Source organism: Anolis carolinensis, chromosome 5, assembly GCF_035594765.1.
Source record: "Anolis carolinensis isolate JA03-04 chromosome 5, rAnoCar3.1.pri, whole genome shotgun sequence".
NCBI classification, from domain to species: Eukaryota; Metazoa; Chordata; class Lepidosauria; order Squamata; family Dactyloidae; genus Anolis; species Anolis carolinensis.
In genome coordinates this window covers 187,154,601-187,167,953 of record NC_085845.1, presented here as the reverse complement: position 1 = coordinate 187,167,953, position 13,353 = coordinate 187,154,601, and the positions used below count along the sequence as shown (strand labels likewise).

The window sequence follows — 13,353 nt, the reverse complement described above, 5'->3', positions numbered from 1 at the left end:
TCGTCAAAATGCAGGCCTATTTTCTGTTCACTTATATCACCAGAATAAGACAAAAGGGCACAAGTACAAGAGTTTATCCACATACAAATACACAGACTTCAAGCTTATAGGATAAATTTTGTGTTTTCCTAGAAACCCAAGATCCACCAGTATTTGAAAACTTGTGGTTCAGAAAAGGGTTTTGGAATAAATGTGCATTTAAAATTAAATCACAATGAGTTTACAGTGCATCCCCATCCAGGCCTCTACCGTCAGTAACAAAACTGAGCTCAAGTTCTTTCCTGATTTTCCTCCAAATTTTCTTCATTTCAACAGTCTGACATGGGTTGCAAAGCTGCTATTTTTTACCACTAAGTTAGAAATGCTTGGCAATTCCCTGAAAATCTGCCAGAAACCTATCAGTAAATCCTGACATACCTTTTGCATATCCCTATACTATCAATTTAAATTGGATTAGTGGTGACATAAATGTCAGCCCAGGATCAATTTACTTCTGTACAGAGTTACAATCCTGCTTAATTAAACAACACTGCCATGTTGGAAAGGAAATAGACATTCCATTTCACAGGCAAATATCTAAGATTTAAGTCTAAACACAAAATATTAATGCATTTTACTATGTATTCCTGATCATTAGGATTCACAGTGTATGTACACACTTAGGACATGAAAGCAAAGATAATCAGATCAGATAGAACTCTTACAGTATGCAAGTAGAGGAGTTTGTGACTCATTTGCAAGAGCCACCCAAATGCCTATTACAAATCCTCTTGCTAAACTTCAAAACATTACTAATGTTTATGTTAAACTTTCCCCCATTTCAGGAATGGGCACAAATAAAAAGCTCATACCATAACTTTCCTAAACTGAAGCTTATTTTATATAAAGTGTACTAGAAATCCTGGGTTGCCAGAGTCACCTTTCTACTGATGGACAGACATCATTTAAGCAAAAACAGAGTGCTTTGTTCTAATGTTGAAGTTAGCACCAGCAGCTAGATTCGAATATCAACTATTCCCCACAAGTCAGCTAAGGAGAGTCAAGACCAGTAATATTTACACAGATCACAATAGATTTATCCAGGGTGGAATTTCATTAGAATTTACTTTTCCCCCACTTGGAAAGTGGATACAATGAGGCTACTACACAAAGGAGATAAATGGTAATCCGAAAACAAAGATTTGCAAGACCTGAAAGACAGAGTGTGGAAAAAAGATGACCTTGTAAATTAAAATTCTTTGACCCAGAAACACTAGAAGCTGAGAGTATTATTCTGCTTGGACTTCTACAGATGTTTCCAAAAAGAGACCCAACAATTGTACCATCATGTTTAATCCCACATTTCAACATGTAATCCCTATCGTGCTAAACTTTTTAATTCATCCAATTATGGGAGGCCCACAGTCTTTCCCCCAGTACACACACACAGTGACAGAATCACTCAAGACAAGAAAATGCCTTGGCGGCCACCCAGTATGACTTGGCTCTTTTGTTGCCAAAAGTGCATGGGCTGCTAGTCACAGGCCCACCAGCTGCTTCACATTCACTAGTGCACGGTGGATTCTGCTTTGCAGCCTCTTACCTTAAATACAAACTCTTCCATTCTTTCCATGGCATGGTGTGCTTGGAGAAGAGGCAGTCTCGCCATAAAGCCCTCATCTTCCTGAGTTGGACTGTTGCCGTCATCCTTATTAGAATGCTGAAACAAAATAAGTAAAGACAACTAAGCAAAAACATGTTTAAGTGACTCAACACACAGTGTAAGTATTGAATGCGAGGCAAAAGATGCATAAATATACACACAGAGAGAATCCACAAAAGACAGATTATTTGGCCAGATGAAGAAATCTGTGACTGATGAGGCATAATAGGGCATAGCTTCCTCTCAATGCATGCTGCAAAGTTTTCCAATGAAGACAAAACCCTGAAAATTATAGGGTTAGTTTTAAAATGAAAGCAAAAGAAAGGTACACAACATGAAAATATTCCATTACCTGATGCATTTGCTTATTTGAGAAGAAATCCTAACGAAATATAATTTGCGCATTCACCTCTCACTTGGGAAATTCAGTAAAAAAAATAATGTTTAGGAAGGTAAATGTGTGTGCTTGTTTTTTAAATAGAGTATAAAGTGCCTAGTTCAAATTGTACACATTACACATTGGCCTACCTAGTCTAATACTGTCTAGCATATTTTATACCAGACAGAGGTCTTCCTTCATCAAGCCATTTGGAAACCATGAAATGAAATGCCAGGCATTCAACCTGAAACTTTCCACATGCAAACTATGTGGTCACAAAACGATGTTGTTGCATAAACATTAATATTTCCATCTTATTGTGGCTCTATTGCAACCCTAAGAAAACCCTGAGGAGTTTTCTTTGCAAAATTTGTTCAGAATGCCTTTTACCTTCCTTTGAGACTGAGATAATGTGACTTGCCAAAGGTCACCCAGTGGGTTTCCATAGCCTAGCGGGGCTTCTAATTCTCACCAGTTGTAGTTAAATGTGCAAGCCATGCTATCTTTTGAAGTTCAACTTATACTTAACATTTCAGCCTCCAAGTCATAAGGAACAAGTGCATCAATACCAACACTCATCCTCCCTAGTTACTGCTGGCTCACATCTGGTTTGCAAAAAGAAGTTGAAAATGTGAGCATGTATACTACACAAACTCCTCACACAGCAGTCTGGTCACAATTACTTATTCAAATAGAACTAATTACAATAAGAGAATAGAACTTGGTAATAACAATTTTTTAAATATTTCATTGTCTTCTGTTCCTTAGTAACAACTTTTCCATAAACCAGCAGGGGAATAGGTTGTAGAATATTTAACCAATGGAACAATCAATATTCCAGGTTTTTTTAAGATACAAATATGATATTATTTTCATGATAATTACTAATTAGGCAAACATATAAATGTTTATTCATCAAAATAATTTAAGTAGTAAACTCAAAGGCTCATCATATTTAGAGAACTATTATTTTGGATACATTTACATCAGAGAAACCTAACTTGGCTCTTAACATAGGTTCTGACATGTTGCTCCTGCCCTTTGTCCACTAAAGACCACACTACGAGGGAAAAAACAGAGATAATTTTGTTACATTAGGCATATAGCTATGATATCATAACCAGATATATCATATATATCCTGTTTTCTTGGCCAAAAAACTGCCATTTCTAGAAAGAAAGAACAACAATAGCAATGAAACACAGCCTACTTTCATAGAGCTAGAAATGTTCCAAAGCTGTAACAGAGAATCCATTATCTTGCAGCAACAACGTGACTCTGGAAGCTGTTCATCTAATTGATCACAAGGATATTTTGAGTGACTGCCAAATGACTACATGGGCTTGTTCTAGCTCTATGGGACTCTGCAGCCTCATCACAATAGAGGTGAAGTGGGTAACATGTCCCTCTGCAAACATACCATCTGGATGCAGTTAATTACTATTCTCATCTCAAACACAAAAGAGAGCAGCCTCTCTTGTCTTCAAGGTTATAGGGATCCACACCTACTCTTTACTAGCTTCTCTTTCAAGTTTTAAAGTTTCTTAAGTATCAAAAAGGTTAAAAATGAGTTTTCATGTGGTTTTTGGGAAGAAAATTAACTAATGGCTTTGTGCAGAAGGATGTTAATACTTCCTAGACACGATGTAAAGAAGAACTGGAACTTTTACAGTTAGCATTTTTGAGATGCTTCCCTTTGGAGAAGTGAGAGCTACCACATGTATTCTAAATCCTTGCCCTTCCTGGCTGATCAAACAGGCCAGAGGAGGACTGGCAGAGCGGGTGAAGGTGGTGGTCAATGTCTCCTTGGAACAAGGCAAAATTCCAACTTGCCTAAGGGAGGCAGTTGTGAGACCTTTATTTAAAAAGACATCCCTGAACCCCTCCAAGTAGACAACTATCGGCTAGCGTCCATCTTCCCATTTTTGAGCGAAGTTTTGGAGTCTGGTGGCCTCGCAACTCCAAGAATTTCTGGATGAAATGGATTATCTAGATTCATTTCAATCTGGTTTCAGACTTGGCTATGGAACAGAAACAGCTTTGGCCACCTTGGTGGATGACCTACACAGAGAGTTAGGAAATTGTCCCTGTTGGTACTCCTGGACCTCTCGGCAGCTTTCAATATATTGATTATATTCTATCTTTCTAGGCCGTCTCGCTGGGATGGGATGGAAGGCGCTGTTTTATAGTGGCTCCATTCCTTCCTAGAGAGCTGTACCCAAAAGGTAGTGCTGGGGGATTCCTGTTTGACCCCTGGCCATTGCCCTGTGGGGTTCCTCAAGGTTCTGTTTTGTCCCCCATGCTATTTAGCATATACATGAAACTGATGGGAGAGGTCATCCAGAGTTTTGGAGTACAATGCCACCTATATGCAGATGACACCTACTACTCCTTCCCACCTAACATCAAGGAAGCTGTCCTAACCCTAAACCAATGTCTGTCATCAGTAATGGACAGGATGAGGGCAAGCAAATTGAAACTTAATCCAGACAAGACAGAGATGCGCCTGGACAGTCAGAAGGCAGATAAGGGAATAGGGATCCAGCCTGTGCTGGATAGGGTTACCACCCCCCTGAAGACATAGGCTCTCAGTTTAGGGGCCCTCCTATGTACCAACTGCGCCCATTTCTTGAAAGGCCAGATCTAGTCACTGCGGTATATTCCTTAGTTACATCCCATGTGAATTACTGTAATGCACTCTATGTAGGGCTGCCTTTGAAGAGTGCTTGGTAAATTCAGCTGGTCCAAAGAATTGCAGCAAGATTACTAACTGGGGCTGGCGACAGGGAGAGGACAACCCTCTTGTTGTAGCAACTGCAATGGCTGCCAGTTTGTTTCTGGGCACAATTCAAAGTGCTGGTTATGACCTTTAAAATCTTAGATGGCTCAGGTCCAAGCTATTTGGCTGACCGCATCTCCTTGTACAAACCTGCCTGGACCCTGAGACCTTCAGGAGAGGTCCTTCTCTCAGTCCCATCTTCATCTCAAGCTCGGTTGGTGAGAACGAGAGAGTGGGCCTTCTCGGTAGCTGTGCCTCGACTTCCCTGGGAAGCCATAATGGCCTGTCCCTGCTGCAGACTAAAACCTTTTTATTCAGGCAGGTTTTTAAAGAAGGTTTTAAAAATCAAGTCGGGGTGCTGTGATTTTAAACTCTGAATATGTTTTTATGAATTTTAACTATGGATTTTTAATACCATTTACTGTATATTTAATTCTGTTTTAATGTTTATATATTTTTAGATTTTAAATTATATTGAAATGCTTTTAATGTAAGCCGCTTTGAGTCTCTCTTTGTGGAGAGGAAAAGCGGCATATGAATAAACATCTTAATTATAATAATCTTTTAAAATGAGGACACTTAAAATAATATTTTCATTTTCAGTAGTCGTAACTACTAAACATTAACATTTCAGTAGAGAATTCATTTTCCTCACCTCCTGGAGTCTTTGAATCCAAGAAAGTGGGGAAAAAACAAAACTGAGGAAAGGAGTGAATAGGGATGGAGCTAAGATGGTCCTTAAAATCAGAGAAGAACTGGCTTGATGAAGAAGTGCCCATGTTCATTATGGAATACAAAGCAATTAATTAGAAAACAAAAATAAAAGCAAGTGATTGAAGAAAGGACAGCCAATCAATTATAAGATTTGAGGAAGAACTACAATGCTTTTTTTAAAGCCAAAAGAGAACAAGCTACCTGGTCAGTCAGATTTGGGCATAAGAAACCATATTATAGTCTTAATTTCAAAGATTTTTCCCTCTGTGCATTCATAACAGGTCACTGCAGATAGTTTGCTCAAGTTCAACAGCAATGAAATAGGAAGCTGTATATTCACTTTATTTAGAAAAGGAAAGAGGAAGAGGCATTCTGACACTGGGCAGACTAAAGAATTGCACCTGCCCCAGAAAGCGCTCAAAAAGTCTTCCCCCACCTCTTTTGTCCGTATGCTAATTCCAAAAGCAGCTGTGCATGAGACTGACAGGCAGCATAGCATTTGACTTGCTAACTAAAACTATTTGTGTGCAAATGAAAGACAGTTGCAAGGGGGAGGGGAGGGAAATCAGAATTATGAAATATGCTGAAAGGGAAGATATACAAAGGATACATCAATTCTAACAGTTTGTTTTTGACTGGCTAACAATTGTTGAAATGTCTTTGCTAGTTCCACTTCCTATCTGTGGACAAATAGGGAAAGTATGGTCTGGGAGTAGACATGCTTAGTGTAGCTGGTTTTAAAATATTGCAACAGTGGGGAGGGGGAAGAAACCTGATTTTTAATCTCAACTCATATAGACTCACTGAATTAGTGGAACATATATATGTGTGTGGACTTACTGATTCAGTGGCTTTACTATAGTTGCAGGATAACAACTGGATTTAGGTTAAAATGGATCCTGGTGTTTATCCTAGGACCACATATGCATCTCAGTGAGGAAAGGTTTATAGAACAGTCTTTCCCCAGCCTGATGCCTGCCATATGCAGGATGCAGGATGCAACTCTGATCATTCCAAAAAAGACTGGCCATGCTGCCTGAATGATGCAAGTTGTATTCTGATGCCTGAAAAGCACAAAGTTAGAGAAGGCTGATTTATAAAATCAGTATAAGGACAAATAGATTGGATTCTGTAGCATAGGCTGGGATTTCCTGAGCAGTGCTAAAGCATCTCTTAGATAACCAGTGCCATACCTCAACATTTGCAGTTTTGAATTTAGTTGATTCAAATATTCACAGATTTGTTCTAAGACTCTCTAGGTCCTCCAGTGTAACTCTATGGTTGGTTTTCTCAGATCATGCTGGAGGACCTAGAGATTTCTAGAGAGGTGCTCTCTCAGGTTAAAAAAATACCATATATACTCGAGTATAAGCCGACCTGAATATAAGCCAAGGCACCTAATTTTACCACAAAAAACTGGGAAAACTTATTGACTCGAGTATAAGCCGAGGGTGGGAAATGTAGCAGCTACTGGTAAATTTCAAAAAAAAAATTAGATACCAATAAAATTATATTGAGGCATCAGTGGGTTAAATGGTTTGAATATGTACTGTATTTCAAAGAAAAACAGTAAACTAACTCTATAAGTGGAAAAGCAACAATAACTTTATAATAATAATCATCATCATCAGCTTCATTTGTACCCTGCCCTATCTATCTCCCCCTGGGGACTCAGGCCAGCTTCCAACATAGTAACAGGCAAACATATAATGCCTATATAAATAATGCAGAGCTAGATATAGATCTATCATTATATATACTAATTTCACATGTGTATTTCCCCCTGAAACCTTTGCAAATCCTCTCTCTATGTGCATTTTCCTCCTGCAATATTTGCAAGCCCTATTTATCAATGTTTATATCTATCTAGACATCTGTGTGTGTGTGTGTGTGTGCGCGCGCGCATTTTCCCTCTGCACTTGCAAACATGTAAGGGTAAAATTCATATATAAAATTAATGTATAAATATAGGAACAGATATACAGGTACATGGAAATCTCTAGTTATCTATATTTACATAAGATTTGCAAAGACCTGTAAACATATGAGGGGAAAATTAATATATTAATGTATTTGTAGGGGGAACATCTATATAAATATTTAGAAGCTTTGGGGCATGCATTTACCCAAGGAAGAAATGCAAGCAAAGTCCCCCTAAAAACAACTTTGTCCTCTTTTCTCCTGCCCTTTCCCACCTCTTTTCTTTCTCCCTTTTTCAAACTCTAAAAACAGCCAGAAAAGGCTTTTTAAAACTTCTCTCCCCCTCCCCCCTTTTATTTCCTTAGGAATAAAAGGAAATACACACCTTCTGTTGCTCTCTTTTCCCTCCCTTTGGACTCAAATGTTCTTGCAATAATGGTAGTAGTAGTAGTAGTAATAATAATAATAATAATAATAATAATAATAATAATGAATCGTGCAAATTTGCAAGAATATCTTTTTTTCTTTCCCTTCTACCCATGCAATCTGGCTTGCAAGGGTTTCTCTCACACTCTCCTTTCGCTTTTGAAAACATTCGCTTCTTGTCTCTGTCAATCTCTCTCAAAAAATAAGATAACCAGCCTGGGAGGAGATGCAGAGGAGGGAGGCTTTGGAAAAGAAAAAATACTGTGGCCTCCAGGCTCCGGCTGCTGGCTTGACCTTGACCCGAATATAAGCCGGGGGAGGCTTTTTCAGCTCATAAATAAGGGCTGAAAAACTCGGCTTATCTTCGAGTATATACGGTACCAATTTCTTTATTCAAGGTTTTTCACATTAACGGGAGTTCTGTATCGCTGACCCCAGTGAATATGGAGGATTGTCTGTAGTGAGGTGTAATTAAGTTTCAGTAAGTTAAAAACAAGTAGTAACAAACTGTGCAGCTTTATATGTAAAGTGAATAACTATGTAAGAGTGATATGAAATAACAAAATGACTACTCAAAGCATCAACCTGCCCTTAAAGGTGAGGTTCTGTTCACCCAAAGTAGGGCTGAGCATTTGCATCATCTTCACTGAGTTGCACAAATGTCCTTTTCCAAACTCAGAAGTGACATGTCATATCTCAGTGTTTATCTTTTGCCAACCACTGGGGAGATGGAGAAAAGTGCAAAGTAAATAGGTCATATTTTTGTATGCTGTACAACATTCATAAATGAAAATTGATGGATTGGAGATTTTGGGGGATGGGGTGCATCTTTCTCTTCTGGCTTTAGGCAGTTCTAAAAGAAACCAAGACACTGAGAGGATCATGCATTATATCTATGCAACACTACATTTTACTTTCTAGCTTTAATAAAATGTGAAAGGCAAATCCTACTAAGTATATTTAATAATATGTTATTAAAGCAACCCCTCACCATGGAGGAAAATTTAGTAACAGAGGAAAAGGAGCAACAAGGTGCCAAGAACATACCAATCACTTGTTTTTGCTGCTATTTTGTGCTTTTTAAAATAAAATACCTAGATAGTTCCTAAGTCACTATTTAGAAAAAAGGGAGCTTGGAATTTGGAAAGAGAGTTAACTTATTTTTCTTATCTAGCAGATTTTCTTTTGTAGAAAGGGGGAAAGAACTGCATAAAACTGTTATTCACATAAATACGAAAAAACTGACGAAGTACCAACTGTAGTACAGGCCTACTACAATTGAAATCAGGGACTGGAAATATGTGACTCTTCAGATGTGGTTTGTGTAAAATTCACACCATGCCTTTCCATTGGATATGATAACTATGACCAATAGGAGCCACTCCCCCTTAAATTTTATGAGCAAAACTAGGGTGGAAATGTTCTTCTCTATTAGTACACTAAAAAACTAAAAATCTAAAAATGTTCTTCCTTACACAGAATGCAAAGTTTTTTTTGGGGGGGGGGGGGGGGGCTATAATCTCTCCTGTCTGTTTTCATTTAACCTATAACTTACACAAACTACGGTATCTCTCACTTTGCAAACAGACTTATTAATGGAGTCTTTTTGAAAGGTCAAATAGCTGAATTCAGAAGTCAGTGAAGGCAGGATTGCTTAACAAATGTTCCAGCTGGGCTTTTGCCATGAAGAAGAGTCAAGTGCTGTGTTTCATTATTCTCTGCACAGTACCAAATGCTACAGAGCAACAGATCCAAAATTTCACAGATACGCTCCTAGGCCACACACTGCAAATGCACAGAGATCCACAGATGCAGGCATTTTAGACAAAAGCCACCTTCAATTAGGAGTTGAAGGGTCTGGTAGCTAGAAAAAAGTGATGAAAACAGCCTTTTGTCTCCTATCTGTCACTGGAGGATTATAGTTTTTAAAAAAGGAGACTCAAGTGCAGGTTTTCAAGGCTGTACATAAAAAGCCCATTCATCAGGTGATAAAAGTCACATGCATTTGATTGTGTCAGTTTAACAAAGTCACAGTAAGAGGCATTTCTTTAGGAGGTATCAGTGACTGGAGAACAGCAGGGGGAACAAAGACACTTCAGCCATTCAAACTGCAAAGGCCAGAGCAAGATAAATGCTATGAAGGAGGCCAGACAGTCCGGCACAGGACAGAAAGTGGCAGCAATGACTGACAAAAAATTAATATTCACTAGAAGTGCCAAAAAATTAAAATAAAGGCGTAATCCAATCACCTATGGTGTGCCTGAAATTAGTCCAATTTCGAATCTTTCGCTCTATACTCTTTTCATACTCTACACAAAAATCTACACTGTGGACTGCTAAGCATTCAGCTTAGAAGAGAATATAATGAAATGCTACCTAAGTGCTGTATTTTACCACCCCATCCCTAAACAGAAATATGCATTCTCAACCTAACAATAACTTAAGAAAAATCCTCATAGATTTTAGCCTGGAAGACTTACTGTTTTAAAACAGATCTTAGTCAGGCTGAATACTACAGATTTGAAAATAAACATTTAAATTTCAACTTACAATGCAAACAATGGCAAACACATATGCATAGTACAACATCTTATGACAACAATATGAATAATTGATATTTTGTTTATTAATATGCTTTGTACAATGGGAAAATTGTGTCTAGTCTACAAATTGGCAGAAAAGTTATGATAAAAAGAGCTTTTCATTTCCAATGTTTACAACACAACCCTTCTACAGGAAACAAACAATAGTGTCACAAATTAGAAATGCTCATTAAACATTCATTTTAAGGTTGTCAATGAAATGTATCTGAAGTCTTGAAGTATTGCTTTACCTTTGAAAAATCTGTTTTCTATAAATATACAAAAATTATTTCATATATTTTAAGTCCACTTGACTGCTTCAGTAACTTTATATCCAGCCTGATTGCACTACCAAATGCTGTGTGCAAGCAATTTAACTACATTACTAATACAGAATTGTTTTTGGCCGATTCATTTTTTCTTATAGCAACTACACAAGTAGATACAATGTTGGTCACCTATGCAGTTGACCAAAGCAGGTAACTGGATAGGAAGTGTGTGTCCCTGTTGGTTCTACTGGACCTTTTCAGCAGCTTTTACTACTATCAATCATGGTATCTTTCTGAGTTGCCTCTACAAAGGTACTGTTCTTCACTGCCTCCATTCTCTCCTGGAGGGAGGTCTCAGAAGGTAGTGCTTGAGGATTCCTGGTCAGCGGAGTCCCCCAAAGTTCAGTCTTGTTCCCCATGACTCCATCTTCAACATGACACCCTTTCCAATATTTAAAAATGTTGATCTTATCCCCTCTCAACCTTTTTTTCTCTAAGCTAAACATACCCAGCTTCCTAAGTCGTTCCTAACAGGACATGGTTTCCAGACCTTTCATCATTTTGGTCAATCTTCTCTGGACATGTTACAGCTAGTCAATATCTTTCTTGAATTGCAGTGCCCAGAACTGGACACAGCATTCCAGATGTGGTCTGACCAAAGCAGAATAGAAGGGTATTACAAAAGTAGCAGCATGCATAGTCATGTTACTGGAACCATGGCTCTACAAACTAATTCATTATATATACAGTAGAGCCCTGCTTACCCGAGCCCCACTAATCCAAGCGTCCGTACCATTCGAGGCGCCGCTGGGGGCGGCCCTCCCTCTCACTCTCCTTCTCTCAAGCAAAGGGAGCTTCAGAGAGGGAGAGGGAGGAGGAAGTGTCCCGGAAGCACCCTGCCATCACTGCTGCAGCCGCGCTTGTGGGCTGCTTCCCTGGGCTGAGCCCTCGCCCCTTGGGAATCACCCCATGAGCGCTGCTAGGCTCCAGCAAGGGCCTGTCCCTCCGAGAAACAAGGAGTGTGCTGCGGGTTTTCCTCGGCCAGGCCTTTGATGGAGGAAAAAGTTTCCTCCAGCAAGGGCCTGGCCGAGGGAGATCCGTGGAGACGTCCCTCGGTGAGCCTTCACCCTATCCAAGGAGTTCAGTTATCCGAGATTGGGCCCGCCCCTTTATCTCGGATAACCGGGACTCTGCATGGCTTTACAAACAGATTCATGGTAATGTGGGTGTGGAATTTTAATGCATTTTAATATTTCAATGTTTAATGGTTTTAAGGACACAAATAGCTGTACTGTTTTTTTTTAATGTTTGTATTTACATTGTTCTAATTTGAGTTGTTTTATATTTATTCTTAGCTGCCTTGAGTCTTTATATTGGAAAGAAGGTGAGATAAAAAATAAATACATACAAAATAAATACACAAAAGTCACTGAAGATATCCATACTGCTACTATGTCTTAAAAGCTCAGATGCCTCCTCTCTGTGGGAATCAACAAAACATTCCCATAAATAAGGTGCTCCAAGTTGTTTTGGGGGAACAGTGTGCACTCATCAATTTGTGGGATAATACCAACAGCTTGTGGATGAATTTATATGAAAGGGAGGCAGACAAGAGGTGAGCTTTTCCCCTTATTTTTGGAGTAGGGACACTTACAAGTCTCTGTGTTAAAATGGGTTGCCCTGTTCAAAATCACTTCAGAATTGGAGGGTGTTTTTTAATTTGTCGGATACATTTGTAGGTTCAAAGCATCTGGTAGATGCTAAAGTTTATCCAAGTGTGGTGCAGCATCATGGAAATGGAATAAATATCTCATTGATTTAGAAGGCTATGTACGTAATCCGCACACACTTAACTGAAATTAAGTCTCACTGAATTTAACTGGATTTATTTCCAAATACACACATACAAGGTGTGAATTTCTAGAGAACAAATATGAGCAATAAACTTTGTCTTTTACTGTATCTCCTCTTCTAAAGTTCAGCTCAGCAACAATCCCCCTTGTTGTGTGGAGTCTTCTACCGATATACTGTAATTATGTTACTGATAAATTTCGGAGACAAAAACAAGATGTCGGATTTCACTTTCCATCTAAATGAAGTGAGAGCTGAGCTCTCATCCGCTATAAACACCACTAGAGACAAAGGTAAGAGATAATGGGAGTTGCAGTTGAACAACATCTAAAAGGTTGCACATTCTCCTATCCCTATTTCAAACGTTTAAGTGACAAGGATCCGTAGGGACAACTTTCTTCCATGGATACCCATACCCTCATAGCTATCAACTCATCTCAATCAAAGAGATGATGTGGTTCACTGTCTATAATTCAGAATAAGAATTATTTACCTTTTCATTTTGAGAAGATGTAGTTGGCTCCACTAAGAGAGGCCCCTGCTCACTTGACTGATCACTGGCATGATTTTCCTGCTCAGTAGGATCTGGTATATGACCCTTCCTGAGCCGCAGGACTGGCTCCGGAAAGCTAGCATCCCCGAGATCTGTTGATTCGTTCATGAGACCAGGGGTCTTTGTTGAAATGTCCTTATCTTCTCCAACAAGAGGTGATGATAAACAGCTAGCTCTGAAAAACAGAATTGATAACAGTACAACACATATAACATGGCAATATACTCAAGATATGGAA

The 13,353-nt window shown here is 38.9% G+C and overlaps 1 protein-coding gene across 4 annotated transcripts in view; it reads right to left on the bottom strand.

The window, feature by feature from the left end:
• Nucleotides 1-13,353, bottom strand: part of adipor2 (adiponectin receptor 2) — a 33,758-nt gene that overhangs the window by 8,357 nt on the left and 12,048 nt on the right. For all 4 annotated transcript variants that reach the window (XM_008110465.3, XM_062983112.1, XM_062983113.1 and 1 more), the window contains exons 2-3: nucleotides 13,056-13,290; nucleotides 1,583-1,699 (exon numbers count right to left, since the gene is read on the bottom strand). In XM_008110465.3, the coding sequence (XP_008108672.2) occupies nucleotides 1,583-1,699; nucleotides 13,056-13,223 (285 nt within the window). In that variant the 5' untranslated portion in view covers nucleotides 13,224-13,290. The remainder of the gene's footprint in view (nucleotides 1-1,582; nucleotides 1,700-13,055; nucleotides 13,291-13,353) is intronic.